Source organism: Alligator mississippiensis, chromosome 1 (assembly GCF_030867095.1).
Source record: "Alligator mississippiensis isolate rAllMis1 chromosome 1, rAllMis1, whole genome shotgun sequence".
Classification (NCBI taxonomy): Eukaryota; Metazoa; Chordata; order Crocodylia; family Alligatoridae; genus Alligator; species Alligator mississippiensis.
Window position 1 is genome coordinate 317,505,608 of NC_081824.1, and position 19,408 is coordinate 317,525,015.

At 45.5% G+C, this 19,408-nt stretch overlaps 1 protein-coding gene and 1 long non-coding RNA gene across 2 annotated transcripts in view; one reads left to right on the plus strand and one right to left on the minus strand.

Moving 5' to 3' along the window:
* SMS (spermine synthase) overlaps positions 1 to 16,470 on the minus strand; it is a 90,084-nt gene extending 73,614 nt beyond the window's left edge. Inside the window, exon 1 of the mRNA XM_059720852.1 lies at positions 16,290 to 16,470. Coding sequence (XP_059576835.1) covers positions 16,290 to 16,347 — 58 coding nt within the window. The 5' untranslated portion in view covers positions 16,348 to 16,470. The remainder of the gene's footprint in view (positions 1 to 16,289) is intronic.
* On the plus strand, positions 15,604 to 18,386 carry LOC109285005 (uncharacterized). Its single transcript, XR_002092678.2, has 2 exons — positions 15,604 to 15,906; positions 17,693 to 18,386. It is a non-coding gene; the product is annotated as an uncharacterized LOC109285005 (long non-coding RNA).
* The last annotated feature ends 1,022 nt before the right edge of the window (positions 18,387 to 19,408 follow it).

Sequence of the window (19,408 nt, forward strand, 5' to 3'; positions counted from 1 at the left end):
GTTTGTAAACTTAGTAGATTTCATCCTCTATCACTTGGTATTTATTTACAGGTAAAAAATTAGAAAAAGCTTATTTTCCACTTCTAACTGGTTTCGCAACTTTAAATTAACTATTTAAATAATACTGTTCCTTTCTCTGTAGCTAGCAGCCAAAGTTAATCAGGCAAACATTTCTGTGCATATTTATATTTAGAAAAACAAAAGCATGTGCTCCTCTGTAAGTACTGACTGTAGCAAGACCTTTATAAGGCTTCAGTCAATCTTAAAAGTCAAAAGATGTCCCTCCCTAGCTACAGTTCTGTAAATCCTTAAAAAAAAAAAAAAAAAAAAGCCATAAAATGTCATCGCATTAAAAGTTCTTAACACCTCACTAATGAAGCTTTAAGTGATTTTAAGTCATACTGAATTCAGGCTCTAATATAGGCCAATTTAAAAAAAATAAGTAGAAAGAAAAAATGTATTCAGCTTATTTTTTAAAGGAACCACTGACCTTTAACAACCATAGTTAAAATCCTAGTCACTTTTCCTAGTTAAAACATAAAATGGCATTTTTACATTCCTCATGTTTGCTACATGTATTTATTCAGGATTATACTTTTGGAAATAAAGTTTTTACTGTTAATTGCTTTTGCACAGTAATGGCACAACAGCAAGACAAGGAGCTGCACTGGAATCTCTCTCATGTGTTATCAACAGAACAACTGACATTCTGTTTGCCATCCTGCTACATTTGCCAATCCTGCTGCACATAAAGGAGTTACAAAAGGTTAAGTAAAGAAAATAATTTAGTCCAAGTTTAAAAAGCAAAACAAAACAACACACAGGCAATAGCAGACAAATGGAAAGAATTTATCCTGACACTTCAGTTCCTAGGATGGAACACAAAGCTGGCCTTTAGAACTTACTGGGTGTGTCTACACATGCAATTAATGCAAAGCAATAAACTCTAGAGTAGTTTGAGCTAGAGTAAACTGCTCCCAGGCGCAGCATCTACACATGTGCCCAGGACAGCACTAATTCGAGCCAGGGCAGAGCAGTCCCAGGGTGGCAGGGGAGGCATTGGGGGCAGAGAGGCTGGCTGAGGGGGCTGAAAGTGTGGAGCTGTGTGGCTAGGCAGCAAGCAAGAGTCTGGCCCCTGGATGGCTGGGCTGACTGGGAACAATTTATGCCCATGGGCAGTATCTACATGTGCGCTTATATCTTACTGCAGCATTTAAATTACTTTATTGTGGTCTAATACCATTGCACATGTAGACAGTGATGCTTTATTCTGCAGCCAATTAGTCGATTCTGCAGTAAAGCGCATGTGTAGACACAGCCAATGAGATTACCTGCAATCCAAATCCTTAAATCACACTTTCAGAGCTACCCTAGAAAGCAGTGCTGCAAGAGAGTGTAGAAACAGTAGTCTAAAACATGGGTTCCAAGTGCTACAGAGTTATATACAGATTCTACCACAGAGAAAGTCATCCCCGAAATGAGTGAAACACTGTAACTTGGCTTTTATCTCCAGTGACATCAACACCAAGAAACTGCACTAAACAATTTACACTGGAATGACTAAACCCAATTAACCATAATGCTTCATCATCCCCACACCAGCCCACTAACAGGGTGGCCTGTCCCCTTAGAAGGAACAGCCAGCCCTGCTGAGTAGCTATGGCTCCCCAATGAGCCATTCCTTTAAACACCCCAGAAAGAAGAACAGCAGGGCAGTGAACTGTAATTTAACAGCTGTAAGCCAGAGGCAAGTGGTGGGCTGCACCACTTGCTTCATGGAGGAGCCAGACTACTGTGCTAGGGCCAGAGCCACCGGGGCCCCCTCCTGGTATCAAGGACAGGACAACAGGACTTTGTCTGTTTAAAGAGTGAACTGGCTGAAGAGCCCCTTAGGTAAGCAAAGCCAAAGGCAAGACAGCCTGTTTACACCTACCTTTGCAAACAAATATGGAGCTTAGACGGACATAATTATACTGGCAGGAGGGGATGAAGAAATATCATGGTTCAAACTAATCTACTGGTACTGTTTTGTTAAACCTGTTAAGTGGAATTAAACAAAAAAGATAGCCCCTGAATGAAAGAGGGTGAAGTCATCACCTACTGTAGGACAGAAGCAGACAAATAAAAGATTGGCTGAAGTGTGCATCAGAAGAACAGCACTGACTCAATTCTAAGATGGGGGGGGAGGGTGGCAGATCTTAGAACTGGGAGTGGGGAAAGGCAGGCAGCTGCTGTGGCTTGGGCTCCAGCCCCTACCCAGGGCCAGGGTGCTAGCCACAGCTGCTGCCAGCCCTTCCCCCAACCTCTGCACCCCACCATCTCCCCTCAGCAGCCTCTTCCCTCCCAACTCCCTCACACTCAGCTGGTGTGCGCGTGTGTGAGCGTGTGTTCCTTGCTCTCTGCCAGCAAGCTCTGTTCACGCTCTGTTCAGCTTGGGTCACTGAGCCCTGCCCTATAGCAGTTGTGCGGGCCAAGCACCACTGCTGTTGAGTTAGCTAGGGCCGTGCTCTGTGTCCTAAGCTAGGATGGAGATGGAGCCTTCCAGTGGGGAGCAGGCGGGGGGAGGCAAGGAGGCAAAAGAGGGGAGCAGAGGTGGCAGGGGGGCAGGCACAAGCAGGAGGCAAGCTGCTTGACCAGACCACACCACTTACCTTCCCACTGCCTGTCCCCCTGCAGCAGTGGAAAGGACAAGTTAAAAGCTGTCTAAAATTTAGATTCTATACATGGAAAATTATTACAAGATTATAATGTTTTTCATATATAGAATCTAATTATTGGGGAGGGGGGAAGGTTGCCTTAAATTCAGGGTCTTTTAGAGTTGTGGAAACGTGATAAATCAGTGCAACTGGCTTTTTTCCCCCTGCACTCCAGTGCATACCATGTGCACTTGCACATTTGTTAGGAGAGGCTCTGACATATGCAAAGGGTTATTTTTTACTATGCCTACACTAAACTATTTTGTCAAATTCTCCCAGTCATTTCAGATTTGCCAGTGGTAACCACTGATTGAGGTACCCATTTCCTCTATATCAATCCAAGACTCCTCAGGCCAAGACAGGCAAATGGTTTTTCCTACGTTTTCAATGACATACCTCAGCTTCATTCAAAAAAAACTACATCTTATGTACCATCCTATTATGGCTAACCAATAACTTTGTACAACAGCTACAAAACACTAGCAGTGCTCTGGGAATAACATGCAATAATTAACTGATGCTGCTCTTGGCGTTTACTCTGCAAATACCATTTATGGACCTCCTACTATGGGAGCAGCTTTTTGTTACTGGATTTTTTTTTTTTTTTAAGTCAGATGCCTTTCTGCTTCTTTAGATTTGGACCCCAATTAGAATTGAAATATGAATGTTTCAACTGTTCACCTGATGTTTCCCTCCCTGCTGCACTTATGCCCATATTACAGGGGTCATTCACTGCAGGTTTCATGCCCACCTGTTTTATTTTTATTTTTTTAATGAATTGAGATCTCTACACAGACTTTGCAAACATGTAAGGAAAAAAGGTGGGCAACAATATAATAGTAATCATTATAATAATAATGTTGTTATAATAAAGTAAGTCTGGTTTGAAAATAGGACCATATGGATACCTGTGTTTGAACTAACAAACACTTTAGTCTGGGAAGAGAGGTATTTAATTAGAACCCACTGCAAAGACTGAAAGTGACAACAGATGGTAAAGAAAACCTGAAAACTGAACATTTCAAGCAAACTTAAGTGTTTGAAAGATCTTTAACATCAACAGCTGGCATATACATACATACACCAATTTACTGTTTCACCTTGATGAATAGGATAGTATATTACAAATACCAGTGGAAAAGAAGAGTTCATGCTAGTTCCATTAAATGCTCTGAGATTCGTACAATAAATTATTTACCCAGTACATCTGTAAATAATTTGGTACAATCATACAAAATTGCCTGCAAGGTAAACTCCACATCCAAATTCTCAATAAACAGACTCTTCAGATGTGCCAAGAGAATTCCTCCCCATGCTCAAGCTTTATATTAGAAGATGCTTTGCAAATGGAAGATGGAAGTCACCAACAGTAGCAGCGAGCCACTAATGAAGTGGGACTGGGGGGCGGGGGGGAAATGGCAGGGAGAGCTTACTTTTTTCATGCAGACTTTCAATCAAGAAGCAGTCTTTGATTCCATCAAAGTCTAGAAATGTTTCTGTTGCATCTACTTATAGCCTACTGTCATGCCTTTATTAAGGGGACTTCAGTGTGGCAGGCAAAGACAAAATACATAAACCTCATTTCTATGCAAAATGGTAGTACTAACTTGTGTGCCAGGTACAGCACGAGCAGGGCACTAGTATTGAAGAACTGTTGTTTGTGGGAGCTGTTTCTTAATATGTCTTGTTACAGTAACCTGAAGTTCCAGTTAGTGTCAAAGCTTGTTTATGCTAAATAATGTTCAAACTATTAAAAACAAACAAACAAGCAATAAAACCAACTTAAGGTGTTGTTCCTCACTTGTTGTGATCTATCATTTGAATTTCAGATGCTGCCTGTGCAAATTTGATCTCAGAATACCCTGTCTCTACTGGCTTCATTAGGTCCACACCAGATACTAGAGATGCACTATACATTGGTCCATCTAGTATCAGCACCAATGAAAGGAAAATTGACATTATCAGCAATTGGCTTTTTCTGGCTGATAATGTCACAGATAAATGCCACATGCATGCACACAGCTACATCATGCACACAGCCACGAGTGTAGCCCGACAGCATGGAGAGCAGTGTCCAGACAGCAAGTCTGTGGGGGAGGGGAGGGGCATGGCGGGGGGGCAGATCAAGGCCCCCGTGGTGAGGGAGGGAATAGAACTGGGGCAAGGCTCAGGACTGAGCCACAGGCGACGTGTCCAAGGGAGCAGGGAGGGGGCGGCTCCCGTCGCTGCATGCACCCCCGGGGGAGGCACGTGCCCCCTGGATCTGTGCGTGGGTTGAGGGTGGGCTGCCACTATGGGCTCTTCCTGGAGGGGGCGCTGGGCCAGGGCTGCACTCAGAGCAGCGCAGGAGGTAGCAGCACTGGGAGAGAGTCTATGGTGAATTTTTGGGTAGCTGTAGCCCACCCCATAGCCCCCCACCCCAGTGCTGCCACCACCTGCTCTGCCCTGCCCCTGCCTACCCTAAGCACAGCCCCAGCCCAGCCCCACCACTGGGAAGAGGCCACAGCAAGTAGCCAACCCCTCACCCCACATACAAATCCAGGGGGCACATGCCCCATACGCCTCCCCCAGGGTGCACACAGCGTTGGGAGATGGCCCCTTTCTCCGCCCTAGCCACACCCTGGTTGGACAACGCCTGCCCCACTCCCTCCCTCACTGTGGAGGTCTCAATCTGTCTCCCTCCCCACCCCCAATCCCTTCCCTCTCCCAGACTTACCAGCCAGATGCTGCTCTCCAAGCTGCCGGGCTGCATATCGGCAATCGGATTAGTATCAGCCGATAGGGCTGGTTTATAATCAACCATCAGTATAGGCCCAAAAACAAAACAAAAAAATCTTTATCTGAACACCCATTAGATACCACTTATTTTTACACAAATTTACACCAAAAGCATACATTTTAAACTATGTTCTCACCTGTTGGAACATCTGCAGATTTTTCACCCAAAGACTATTTAATAAAAGTTAGGAAACCAAGCCAACTTTTGAAAATATCTATTCAATTTCAGTGCTATTTCTATTCTATTCAGTTTTTAAACTCTCCATCATTACCTTGGAATACAAATGCCCTCTAGAACAAATTTAGACAACACAGCATTTATTACACACACTCTTCACTCTCAAAGGAAAGAGTTGAAGTTTTAAGTTATTTTTATTGATTTTTTTCCATGGTATGGCTGATATCCTACATGCATTTGCTATTATAGGCAAGGTCAGGGAAATGTGCCCTGTGGTCAGAATAGAAAATGCTGATGTTGAAAGTAGTTCTTAGTTCCTGTGAGACTTTATTCCAACCTCAAGTTAGTCTTTTGAGAAAAAATTATCTCATATATTGACAAACTTTGCCCTTGCAGTAGGCAGTTTCCACGTGCCTGGAAAAGCAATACTGATGGCTAGTTTTCATGCCTGAGCATTTCAATTCTGGTTGAAGGCACTGAGCACCTGAGATTTTGAATTTGACGCCAATTCTGCTAAGGGGGGATGAGTTATTGCCTTACACATTAGTTGGACTGTCCTAAAGGGCCAATTTCTTCATAGCTAGGTACATTGCAGTATAGCTGAAACCTGACAAAACGGCATATATTACTGAAAATAGGTCAATGTCTGCTGGACTGTGAGGATCTACAAGCCAAATCCAGATGGCAGAAAGCATTTCTTAAAGATACTGGTATAGAGGAGTATAGCATCAACAAGGAATCTAGATACACTCCAACTGTAGACTGATAACCAGCTGTGGGCAAGTATCTTCAACAAGAGGTGACTACACAAGGGTTGGAAGTTATTTAAAACATTTACCTCAGCCAATCTGTAAAATTGAAGGTTCACCTTCAATTTAGCTTTTCTTCAACCACAAGTCGATCCTGGCCAAGAACTAAGCCAATTTGATAATAGTGGCATTAACAAATGTGGTGAAGGAAAGTTCATCCGTGAGTCATGTGTCTTAACAATTGTTGCACCTGTATGTGGAGACTGAACTGAAGCAGGAACTGATTTCAGAGGACTTCATAAGCAAGAATACTGGACAGGGACATGATGCTTCCCCCCTTGGATACATCCCCCCTCATCCTTTCTTTCTGTAAGGTTTAAAACCACTTCAGGACTTTTCCCAAAACCATTGCCACTTGTCTTACACACATCAGCATTACAATCAACTGGGTCAAATGCTAGAACTCCAGGAGGTTTCAGAATAGAAGTCTCCCCACCTTCCACCAACAGTAGAAGACCATACAGTACAGCCACAAATGCTGTTTCTATACCATGGTCCTGTCTGCTCCAGATTGCACTAGATCTAGGATTCAGTGAAATCAGTGGTCTCTACCATTTTTAAAAAGGAGATCACCTTTGGCATTTAAAAACAACCTAAGATGTACTATGCTCCTGCCACCCCTCCCCACCTTCCCAGGAGGTAAGTCTTTGGGGAGGGGACAGGGCAGTGGTGAATCAAGGCAGGAGAAAAAATTAGTTGGGGGGGGGCAAAGAGTGCCTCCCCAGCAGGCGAATCCCACCCAGCTGGGGCCCCACTCAACTTACCCCTGCTCCTGCCTCTGCAGCACTGTTCCTCACCACAGGGGCCTTGATCTAACCTCTGCCCCTTTCCCTCCGCCACGGTCTGACCTGCTGGGCTGGGGAGAGTGCATGCATGCACTCAGGCACTTAGCCCCCCACCCCAGCCTCGGATCAACTCCAACAGGCTCTGAGATCTACCGCAAGAGGCTCCAAGATCTACCGGTGGATTGAGATCTGCTGGTTGGTGACCACTGAGTTAAATGAATTTAAGAGGCCTTTGGTCACTTCCCTATGAGCTTACTCAGAAAAGTTCTGGCGCTGGCCCTATGAAACTAGATCTGGGTTTTCAAGTATTGGCTGGGCCATTTGGCATTTGTAGGAGGTAAAGGATCTTTCACTGAATGAGATACTGGCTAGTTTGGTTGAACAAGGCTCTAGTTGTTCATAACTTTCTCAACAGTCAAAAAGAGCGAGGATCAGACTCCCATGTCCCGAGCAGAATCTCCTTCAGAGTGCTCTTCCATAATGAATCATGAACTATAGGAAAGCCATTTATTGGACATGAATAGATCAGGCCCAACAAACAGGTCTTCCTGCATAAGATGATATGGGGTTTAGTTTTTTTAATAAACAAAGAGCAGTTTTTCCATAATACTTCATGCTAGGTTCTCCAACTAATTGCAGCCAAGCCTAATTTGATGATGAAGCTTTTACAGAAGCAAGAAAAAATATATTTTTATTATATGAGATATAAATAACCATCAGGAGGATGCATTAAAGGGACACAAACATAACATATTATTAAAAAGGCATTATATATAATTACAATTGAAAGATTAGAGAATAAAACCCTTATAAACAGCTGACTGTGTAGTTAGTTTCCCTGTGTCTCCTTTAGTCATTCATTTCTTTAACTCAGCAAGATATGAAAGTAAAGGAATAGGAAGATACAATTACAAAATCTCAAAAGGGAACGTGGCACTTAAAAGTACCTTTTTCTGCCATCTATGCTAATCTTCAATAGTCAACTTAAAACATTCCATAAAAAACGACTCATAAATTTATTAATAAAATACAAGATTTATCCATCTAAAAAACAGAAGAGGAAAATAGGTTGTAATTCTAATAGCTAATTATTTCCAAGACATTTAAGAACTTGTCAGGCTAAACAGAAACTTCCAAGAGGGTAACATGGCTACCGGCTTACAATCAAGCTGTTACCACACTATTGCTTTCACAAACAGTCATCTCTTCCACTTTTTAGCAATGCCATTCAGCAACTTCTATATAAAGTTTTAGGTTGGTTTCTTTCTTTTTAAAAACAGACTGAAATCTTTACTTCCCTAATGGCATACTCAAACCTCTGCATGACACAAAATTCTCCCTTTAGGTTCAGAGATAAGAGTCTTCAGTATTAGAGATCAGATTGCAGACACGGACATAAACTTGCACAGTAGTCGATGAATGTCTCGCTCTGTTTGAGGAATCCTATATAGTTTTAAAGCAGATTCTGTATTTACTCTAATCTAAGATGAGGTCCCTTCCCACCCACTCTCAAATCAGCCTGGGGGGAAAAAAGCCCCTCATCTTAGATTCCTCCTCATCATGGAGGGGGGGCAGGCAGCTGCTATGGCTCCGATACTGGCTCTGGGCCTGGATCAGGGCCAGACTCAGACCAACAGCAGCAGCCTCCTACCCACTCTCCACTTGTCCTCTGCAGCTTCAGCTCCACTCCCTCCCCCTCGCCCCCCAACGTCCTTCTGTCCCTCTACAATCAGGTTCAGCTTAGCTCCAGCCTGGGCCGTGTCCCCTCCAAGGCACAAAGCACATGGAAACTGTCCCTTGTCCAGCCAGTCAGCAGCGCTGACATTGCAACATGGCCTGGCAAGGGATGAGCTTCCTCCATGCTGCGCTCCAGGAGGGAACAGAAACCAAGCAGCGTCTGACAGTAAAAAGGAAAGGGAGGAAAGAGGCGAAGACTAGGGGACAGGGAGAGCTCGGGGTGGAGGGGGTGCCAGTGGCAGGGCAAAAGGGCTACCTGCCCAGCTCCACTCCAATTTTCTCTGATGTAGCAATAGGAAGGGAACAAATTCAAGACAACCCACCAAAAATTAGATTCTTTACCCAGAAAATTATAACAAATTTATAAAAGTTTTCCATATATAGAATCTAATTATTATGGGGTTGTCTTAAATTCAGAGTCAAATTAGATTTGAGTAAATAGGTTGTTTATCCTATATTCCTTGTTTGTAGATCAACTCCAAGAATTTCCCTGCCCCTTAAAAAACAACTGTCTGATGTACAGAACAGAGCCTTTGAAAAAAACTGTATCCACCTCTTTAGAATTGTATCTTAACACAACAACTGAATAACTACTTACTTGTCAGGTAATTCAGTACATAGCTTTCTGTTTGAATTTTTCCTGCTGATAAAGGAGAAGTTCCTTGAGATCTTCATTCTCATGTCTTAGTGTACTGTCTATATCGAGACAGCCACACACTGGAGGCACAGTTTCTTAAAGTTGACATGGAGAGGAAATAATGATTGAGTGTGCACCCTCTTTCGCATTATCTAAAGGTAGCCTGAGAAGTTTGGTTAAATATATCCACATTCACACACAGTACCCTTACACTATAATCACACAAATATTCAGGTTCGTCTTATGCATTTGAAGCTTTCTCAAAAATATTGTGAGCTCACTAAGCAGTAAACTGAAAGAGTGTGAATGCAAAGTGTTTGGGGTTTTTTTAATTGCTTTTAGAACATTTGATGCAAGCAACAGCTAACAAAGATAGCTACAAACCTCACACCTATTAAAACTGGCCCACAATCAGGTTTTGTGCCAAAATTTTAAAGCACAGTGTGCCCTGTAGATGTGGTCAATTATACCTGTCTGCATGTCTCTTGCACGCCTTCCCAGATTTACACTATATATGAACTACAACTAAATGGTTATTAAGCCTTGAGCTTTGCATTGAATGCGCCTCTGGAGCAGTAGTGCCCAACCTTTTCACCCTGCAGACTGGATGAGTGGTCAGGTCGGTTAGTCCACAGGCCAAATTCAGTCTGTGGGCCTGACCCCTCTGTATGGCAACAGCCCACCTGGGGCCCAATCCCAACCCCTCCATGCAGGTCTTTGAAATTTGGCAAGGGAAGAGCAGTGACTGGGTTAACCGGTCCCCTGCTACCATATTTCCACACCCATGAGGAGCTCTGCTGGCTAGGTGACATAGCTCCATAGGCCACATCTGGCCTGCGGGCCAGGGGTTGAAGCACCCCTGCTCTGCAAAACTAAGTATCTCACTGTGATGTCATTGTCACACAAGTTAAGATACAAGGCTGAAAATTTTTCAGTTCCAATTAAGTGAAAAAAAATTAATTTAAATGATGTCAGCTTTAGTATAGGGTCTTGAAATAATTGACACCTATTAGAAAATGCAGGAAAAACGTTAAACAGTTGGGTGGCTAAGGATGATCCATCCAAGAAGCACAACAGCAACTTCAGTATCATGGCATCTTTGCTTGCAAGAGAATGAACTCACCAGAATGGTCAGTGCCACCTGCTCTACTAGACAGCACATAGCAGAAAGTCAGGACAGGTTTTTTTAAAAGCTATTTTTGATAACCAATTTTTCCTCGGCATTCAAAGTCACTATGCAATTATGCCTCACACACAGTTGTAGTGACAGCAGCAACCCCATCACTGCCTGTTTCCGGTTTCCAGCACAGGTAATCAGGAGAACAGTTCTTCAAATTTTCCTTAGAGGCCTTCAAGAACTATTGCAAACACTCTATGCCCACTTACCCCAAGGCAAGTATAAAACTGACCATGTGGAGAAGTCAACAGAACATTTATTTCCCAAATCCTCCTATCGCCCTGTTGGCATACTGATAAACAAATCTGGCAAATGGATTCAGCCCCGTGGAACTGTTGAGGGCAGAGATGTTGATATCCATTATCTCCATCCTCCATTTCCTAACTAAACCAGACCAAGGAGAACCTCCTTTAATCAAGGTGGGGATGGGAAAACAGAGATTTTTTTTTTAAAAGAAAAAACAGACTTTTGAGAAGTAGGGGTGCACCAATAAAGATTTTCTTGGCCGATACCGATGGCCAATTAATTAAGCAGCCATATTGGCCAATACTAATCTGACTGCCGATTTACAGGAATGCAGCCCAGCAACTTGGAGAGCAGCATCAGGCCGATAAGTCTGTGGAGGGGAAGGGGCATGCGGGGGGAGGAGGGGGTGCAGATCAAGGCCCCGCACAGTGAGGAATGGAGTGAAGCAGAGGCAGGCCCTGCTCACACAGGACAGAGAATGCAACCCTGTGGCCAGCTCATCTAGAGTGCATGGGGGTGCGGGGAGGGGGCACAGGAGGGGCGGGCAGCTCCCCACCACTGCGCACACCCCCAGGGGAGGCATGGGGGTCATGTGCCCCCAACCTATTTGTGCACAGGGTTAGGACAGGCTGCCCGCTGCAGGCTCTGGGCCAGGGGCTGCACCAGCCTCTTCCTGGCAGGGGGGCTGGGCCAGGGCTGCACTTGAAGCGGGAGGCAGGAGTTCTGGGCGGCTGCAGCACTGGGCTACAGGGTGGGGTGGCTATAGCCTGCCCCCTCCCTCACCTCGATCTGCCCCCCACACACTATAACCCACCCTGGAGCCTAGAGCAGGGGGGCTGGACCTGATGATTTCATGAGGTCCCTTCCAGCCCTAAATGTCTGTGAATCTGGGGGATATGCCCTCTCCCCTGGGGGTGCATACAGCAGCAAGGAGCTGCCCACCCTTCCTGCGCCCCCTCTCCACCCCCCAGACAAGCCAGTCCTGGGGTCACGTTCACCGCTGTGGCTGGGCAGCTCCCTCCCTTTCCATGGGAGCCTCAATCTGCACCCCCCACCTCTTCTCCCCCCCGCCCCTTCAGACTTACCAGCCTGTCACTGCTCTCCATGCTTCTGAGGTGCACTCTTAGCTGTGTGCATGCATGCAGCATTTGTCAGTGACATTAATCGGCTACACCAACCAATAAAAGCAAATTGCTGATAATGTCGATTTTCCTTTTATCAGTGCCGATCCGATATACAGTCAATATATCAGTGCACTTCTTCTGTTTGATAATATTTTCTTGCTTTTTGCTGGCTAACTAAAAAGCCTAATTCTGTAAAGGCATAACCATGTGAATCGCAATGAAACTTCTAGAAGACAGACGATGACAGACACCAGAGTCTGATCTTTATAAACTATGAAGTCAAAAAGAGCTTATCTTTATTGATCTTGTGTGTGTAAACATTAGAGAAATAACATGCTCTGGTCTGCAACATAACCAAATTAGAGAGAAAACTGCAAGTGAAAAATCCAGTTTGAGTTAGAAGATTTCAACTCAGGGGAGGGAGGAAATAAATAAATAAACACTTCTATCAAGCTTATTCACCTGCTGTTCTGACAGGCAACACATCCGATCCAAGGGAAAATCTGATTTTCCCTTAACTTTATTTACCTGACAACACTTCTGCCATTCATCAGTTTTCCCTTGTCTAGGGAGTGCCCTTTATATACACCCTAACTAGAGATAGAAGAGCTGTTTTTAGAAAAACATGGAAAAGCCAAAAAACAAAACAAAAAAACAGGATGGTAAAAGAACATGCAGATACAAGTAATGTGACAACACTGCCCCATTTAATCAAGAAGGGAATGGGAAGGCAGAGAATGTATTTTCAAGAAAACACAGGCTTTAGAGTAGTAATTTCTATTTGATAATGTTTTCATGGTTCTTGCTGGCTGACTAAAAAGCCTAATTCTGTAAAGATATAAACATGTGAATTGCAATGAAACTTCTAGAATCTATGGTATTGCTGAACCAGATCTAAAGATGCAATTCAGGGAAATGCCTGACCCCACCCCAAAGGGACAAAAGACACAGTATGTTTCATTTCGAAAGTATGATATTAAAAGCTTATCTACACCCAGGCAAAGGGTGTAAATTAAACCACAAACATGCATTAGTGGACACCTGCCTGGTTTTTAATGAATGCCAACTCCACTTACTGCAAGCTTCGGATGTCCATATGGAGCATGAGAACGAAGCAGCTAGGAAATTCATAGCCTACACAATTTTGCAGTAAATTTCCCCATGTAGACATTCCTTAAGAAAAGTTACTGTAATAATACATAATAGTTCGCCAAGTTTCATAGACATTTGGGCTGGAAGGGATCCTGAAGGATCATCGAGTCCAGCCCCCTGCCCCAGAGGCAGCAAGTCTGCAGGGATCATAGAAGCCCAGCAAGATAAACATCCAAATTCGTCTTGAAGATGTTCAGAGTGCTTGAACCACCTCCAGCGGCAGTCTATTCCAAACCTTGGGGGCTTGGACAGTAAAGTTCTTCCTTATGTCCAGCCTGAATCAGTCGTGGTAAAGTTTGTGACCGTTCAATCTTGTCATCCCTTGGGGCGCTCTGGTGAACAGACGGTCCCCCAGATCCTGTGAGCACCCCTGATAAACTTGTAGGTGGCCACCAGATCGCCCCTGAGCCTGCGCTTTTCCTGGCTGAAGAGTCCCAGGGCTCTCAGCCTCTCATCGTAAGGTCCATTTTCCTGACCTCTGATCATGAGTCTGGCTCTCCTCTGCACTCTCTCAAGCTTCTCCACAACCCTTTTGAACTGTGGAGCTCAAATTCAAAGTAATTCAAGTAATTGAGAATTCACCTCCTTATCTACCTACCATCTTTTTCAGATACCTTGCTGGCCAAATAAAGATTATATTTTTGCTGACCTTTGCCTTGAACATGTCCAGTGACAGCTAACTAGGCCAAGGCACTGAGTGCAGTCAAATCAGATCACCAGCTCACTTTAGTTGCCAATTATTTTCTATCTGATCAGCTGCATTGTCCGATGAGAAATTCTGAATAAGCTTATAAAATTATAAAATACTAGTTATGTATGCATCTAGCTTATGCACTGACACATGGAAAAAGTTAACGTTAAACACTTATTTAAAATAAGTGGCTAACTTTAGGTAAAGGTACAAGTTAAAATCCTGCTTTCAAGTAAAAAACAAACAATGTAATCCTCAGACCTTCCAGCAACAGTCTTCAAACAGATATCAGTGTTCATAGATCTGAATATGTTTAACCCTGTATTACAGCTAGGGAAACCTAAGGCTCAATGAAGTGAAATTACTTGCTTAAGGTCAGCCAGCAGGGCGGTGGCTGAGCCATGAAGCCAGGTCTCTCAACTATTAGATGAATATTCCACCCTTTCCAAAAAAGGCTCTTGGTGGCTTACAGCAAGATACAAAATAACTTATAAAGCAGGTAGAATATTAAAAGAGGATATAAAAAAACCTTCCTACATGATATCCCATCTTAGACTTGCTTGCTAAATGTCTGCCCAAGCAAGGTCTTAAGAACAGGGGTTCTCAAGCTTCTTAGGCTCAAGACACACCTCAAAAGACTCCAGAGATGACTATGAATGAAAATCCTGAATCCTAGCCTTCACTCTTTTTACTACAGAAAAAGAATACTGCAATTCTTTGGTTGCAAAGAACCTGGGAAGACCACTACAGGTTTGAACATTTTTGATGCTATGGATTCCTATTTGATATCTCTGGGTACTTGCCGGTCACATGCAGGCATTTGCACATGGAGTAACAATACTGCCCAGCACCTCAGAGAAGAATCTAATGACACCAAGCAGAGTAGAGAATCACTGTCATAAAGCAGCCACTGCACCATGTTGCTGCAGCATTTGGTATACGTATAGGTTGGGCAGTCCCTTTCCAGTTACATATCTCCTCCAAAAGTCTCAGTGAGGGCCCTGCTGTGAAAAACAGATAGTTTAAAATAAAAACCATGCAAACTGTGACTTCACTCCAAAGCCTCAGGTTGAAACCATGCAGGTGGGTCCCGATGTCAGGTTCCTTCGTTCGGTTCCTCGCTACGGAAGGCAAAATATAGATATATACACACACCAGCACATATTTCATTATCGAGATAATAAAATACATGCTGGTGTGTGTATATATATTTTGCCTTCTTCAGCAAAGAACTGTACAAAGGGAGTTGACAATGGGACACATCTAGATCTAGATGTACCTGGATTGATCTAGATAGCTACATCTATGTATGTGTATCTAGATGCATCTAGATCAGAGAGATATACAGCAAAAGCTTTGTTATCCGGCACCCATAGGGAATCAGGGGTGCTGGATAACAAAACATGCCAGTTTTCTGGACTAGATGTGGCCACCTCTCCCGCCAGGTCCAGTGCACCTCCTGCTGTGAGAGACAGGGAGGGGGGCAGAAGAGAAAAAGGGAAAAGAACTGTTATTGTAGGGGTTCGGCAAAACCAGAAGTGCCACAGCGGCCACTTCCGGTTTCGCTTTTATCTTATAAGCTGGCATGCCAGCTTGTGAAGTGCAGGATAACATGGCTTTTACTGTATCTCTAGATAATTGTATTAAGTTTTGCTTTCTAGATGGATCTAGGGATGTATATCTAGAGAGAGCGAGAAAGTGAGTCTATCTAGACACGTCTAGACGTATGTTTGCCTTCTAGATTGATGGACCTATCTATCTAAACGCATCCAGACCTATTATTTTGCCTTCCTCAGTGAAGAAGAGTACAAAGGGAGCCAACAATGGGATATATAGCTGTGTCTAGGTCAATCAAGATGCGCCTAGACACAAATCAAGACCCACGCGCCTAAACAGGTACGTCTACGTGTGTGTATCCAGACTGATCTAGACAGATCCACACGCATCTAAACCTCGATGTATCCAGACACGCGCAGACATATGGAGGCGCGTAGAGGAGGCACGTGTGCACGCCGCATGTGTCGCGCACACAGGGGAAAACAAAACCCTGCCGCATTTCCCTCCCCTCCCCGCTCCGGCCACCATTAGCGAGTGCAAGCGGCGCAGGGGGAAGGGGCACCATTTCCAGCCCAGCCCTGCCTCGTGCTTCCTTCCGCCCAGCCCAGCCCAGCCCGAGGGCCGCCTCGGGCCCGCAGCAGCTGCAGCCGGGCCCGGCCTTCGCATTGTGGGAGAGGCCCGGGGCGGGAGCGGGGCCGGGGGCGCCCCCCGGGCCGCCGTACCTGTGGCGCCGAGCAGGAAGTCCAGGGTGCGGTGTCGCGCTGCTGCTGCTGCTGCCATAGTGCGGGGGAGCCCCGTGCCATGCCTGGTGGAGGCGGCCGCTGCGAAGTGCCACTGCCGCGGGAGCCTGTCTGCGCGCAGGGCTCGGGCTGCGGCGGCGCCGGCCGACTGTGCATGTGCGTGTGCAGGGGCGTGCGCAGGCGGGCGGGCGGGCCGGCCGGCCGGCCGGGGGAGGAGCCGCGCTCCCGCCGCTGCAGGCTGGCTCATCGCCACAAGGCCGCCCGCCCGCCAGAGCCTTCTCGTGTCTCCACCCTTGTAGGACCTGCCCGAGTGGAAGTGCTCGAACTGTACCGTACAGCAGAAGTGTGCCAAAAAAAGAAATACATAAACCATGGACTAAATACAGGGGTGTCGGTTGTAGCCGGGTTGGTGTAAGGACTTAGGCAGGCAAGGTGCTTTGAGTGAATAATCTGATACCGGATGGACTGACATAGTGGGAAGCAGTGGTGAGGTGCAGGGGGTGCGAGGGGGCTGCACGTGCCCCCCTGAAAGCGGCGGCTGGGCAGCGTGCCAGGAGAAGCGGGCCCCCCACGGCCCACCCTGCCGACCTTGCCCTGCCAGTGGCCAGTTGTGGGTCGGCAGGATCGGCCACAGGGCCCCCCGCTCCTGCCCCCAGTCACTGACTGTCCGGGGGAAGGTACCCTTCCCCCCCCCCCCCCCCGGGAGGCACCGGTCACACATGGTTGGAAAAAAAATTCTTAGCAAGCTTTTGGGCTTAAAAACCCTTCCTCAGCCTACTGAAGGGTTTTTAAATCCAAAAGCTTGCTAAGAACATTTTTTTTTTCAACTATTTAAGTTGGTCTAATAAAAGATATCAGATTCACCCAACAAACCTTGTCTGGACTAAACACAGACATCGGATTTATGACGCATTATAACCTGCCTGCCATCTGACTCCCCAGGTACCTCTTCACTAGTTAGCAGCTACATTCATTCCCCTTCCCCCCATGGTCCCACCTGTCTCTCACCCACTGACTCCCCAATTTACATCTCCACTGACTTGCATGCAGCCCAGCCTCTGGCTTCTTTACTAATCCTTCCATTCAGGAAGAGCACACACCAACTGCAGATGCTTCCTCAGCCTCACAAGGGGTATTTATACCCAAAGCTTACTAAGAAGAATTTTTCCAATTATTTAAGTTGTTTTAATAAAAGGTATCAGATTTACCCAAAGAACCTTGTCTGCCTATGTTCTTAACACAGCTGCAACCTACACCCCTTCAAAATGCAGTCATTTGTTGAGGCAGCTCATTAAAGCAGCACATTGCAAAACCCAAGTCAGTCTCAGGGAACCTTAACTGGCTTCTGGATTTTCTTTTTTTAATTAATCTATTTTGTATTCCAGGTCAAATCAGTTCCAAATCATATTGATGGAGCAGGCAGAAGTCATTCGTTCTAAGTACCATGTATGGCACTACAACTGGCACACATCTTCTGTCCCAGGCTCTCACCCCAGGGAATTCAGATGCTGACAAATCCATTGGCAGGCAGCCTATGTAGAGGCCCAAACCTGGAGGTCTTGGGATTCAGCTGGCACCATTTGATCTTAGCCTGACTTCTGGATTTTTATTTTTTTTTAATTTTTCATGTTCCAAATCAGCCAAATCAATTCCAAATCCGTGAGTCATTCAAGAACCGTATTTAGCCCTACTATCAGCAAACATTCTCCAGCCCTGCCTGGGGCTTCAGGTGCTTCCAAATCATTTGGCAGGCATCCTACATGCAGACCCAAGCCCAGAGACTTGGGGTTTGGATGCCCCGAGTTTCGCTTTTCTTCAGCCATGCAACTGCAGGAGTAACTTAGGGAGAAGTCTCCCATCTCCATGAAGTGGGCGTAAAGCCAAGACCTTCCCCCTGGAAATGGCAGTGGGAGGTTAACTATGCAATACCTCTGCCCAGGTACAACCCCTTGCCAGAAAAGCAGTTATCCCCAGTAACTAGGAAAACTGCCTTAATGATCATACTGTTTCCCCTGCCATTTGCAGTCAGCACTTTCTTATGACTGCTTACCTGGAAATAAAGAAAGGCTTCAACTTTGATGACCCAGTTCTCACTCTCTCTCTGTCTCTATACAGTGAGCAATATAAAGTAAATAAGATGAATAATTTGCATACGTATTCACGTATTTTTCTGGGTATGATATTTTTTCAGCAAATACAATCATTGAGAGCTTTCAATACAATCATTTCGTATTTAAGACCTGGCAACGCTGAAGGCCACTGCAGCTCAGGTTGTGCCCCCTCACAATATCTCAGGCTGTGCCCTTCTGCCACCTGGGAGCAGCCTGGCAAGTGTAGGCCAGCAGCAATGCAGGGAGAGGCCACCCCTAGTAGCAAGGCAGGGGGAGGATTTGGGAAGGAGAGAAATGCACCTCAAGTTAAACTGGCCCTGATGGGAAGGACACCCCAAGGTGCAGCACAGAGCAGTGGCATGCAGGAATATGTGTGCCAAATACCTTCAGCCCTCACTGGGCAGCTGCAGACCTATCCATGCTGGTGGGAATCTTTGCCTAGGCAAGGCCTGTTCAGCATAAGCCTAGGACAAGAGGGGCAGCCTTTGTGGGGGGTGTTAGCCTTGCACCCTCCCTGAGTGCCACTCTAATCCCCTTGCTGCTCTGCTTCCTGCTCCCTGCCCCATCTGCTGCTCTTTTTTGCTGCCTTCTCTGGGCTCCCTGCCCCATCCACTGCTCTGCTGTCTACTTACTGCCCTATGCTCATCATCCTACACCATTTGCTGCTCTTTCTGTTTCCTGCCCTATCTGCTGCTCTGCTTTTTGCTGCCTTCCCTGTGTTCCCTGCCCTGTCCATTGCTCTGCTGTCTACTTACTACCCTCTGCACCCTGCCACTTGTAGTGTACATGCCACAGGTTGGCTGCCCCTGGTTAGTGGATCACAGGTGGTACATATTAGTTGGGTCAAAAAAGGCTCTTCTACAGTTGCTTGTGATAATAACAATATAATATTGTATTCTATCCTGTAGGATCAATGTGACCATAGAAGGGGGAAAAAACACTTTTTCAGCAGATAAGTTTATGGTTAGTTATTCAATGGTATTATTGCTC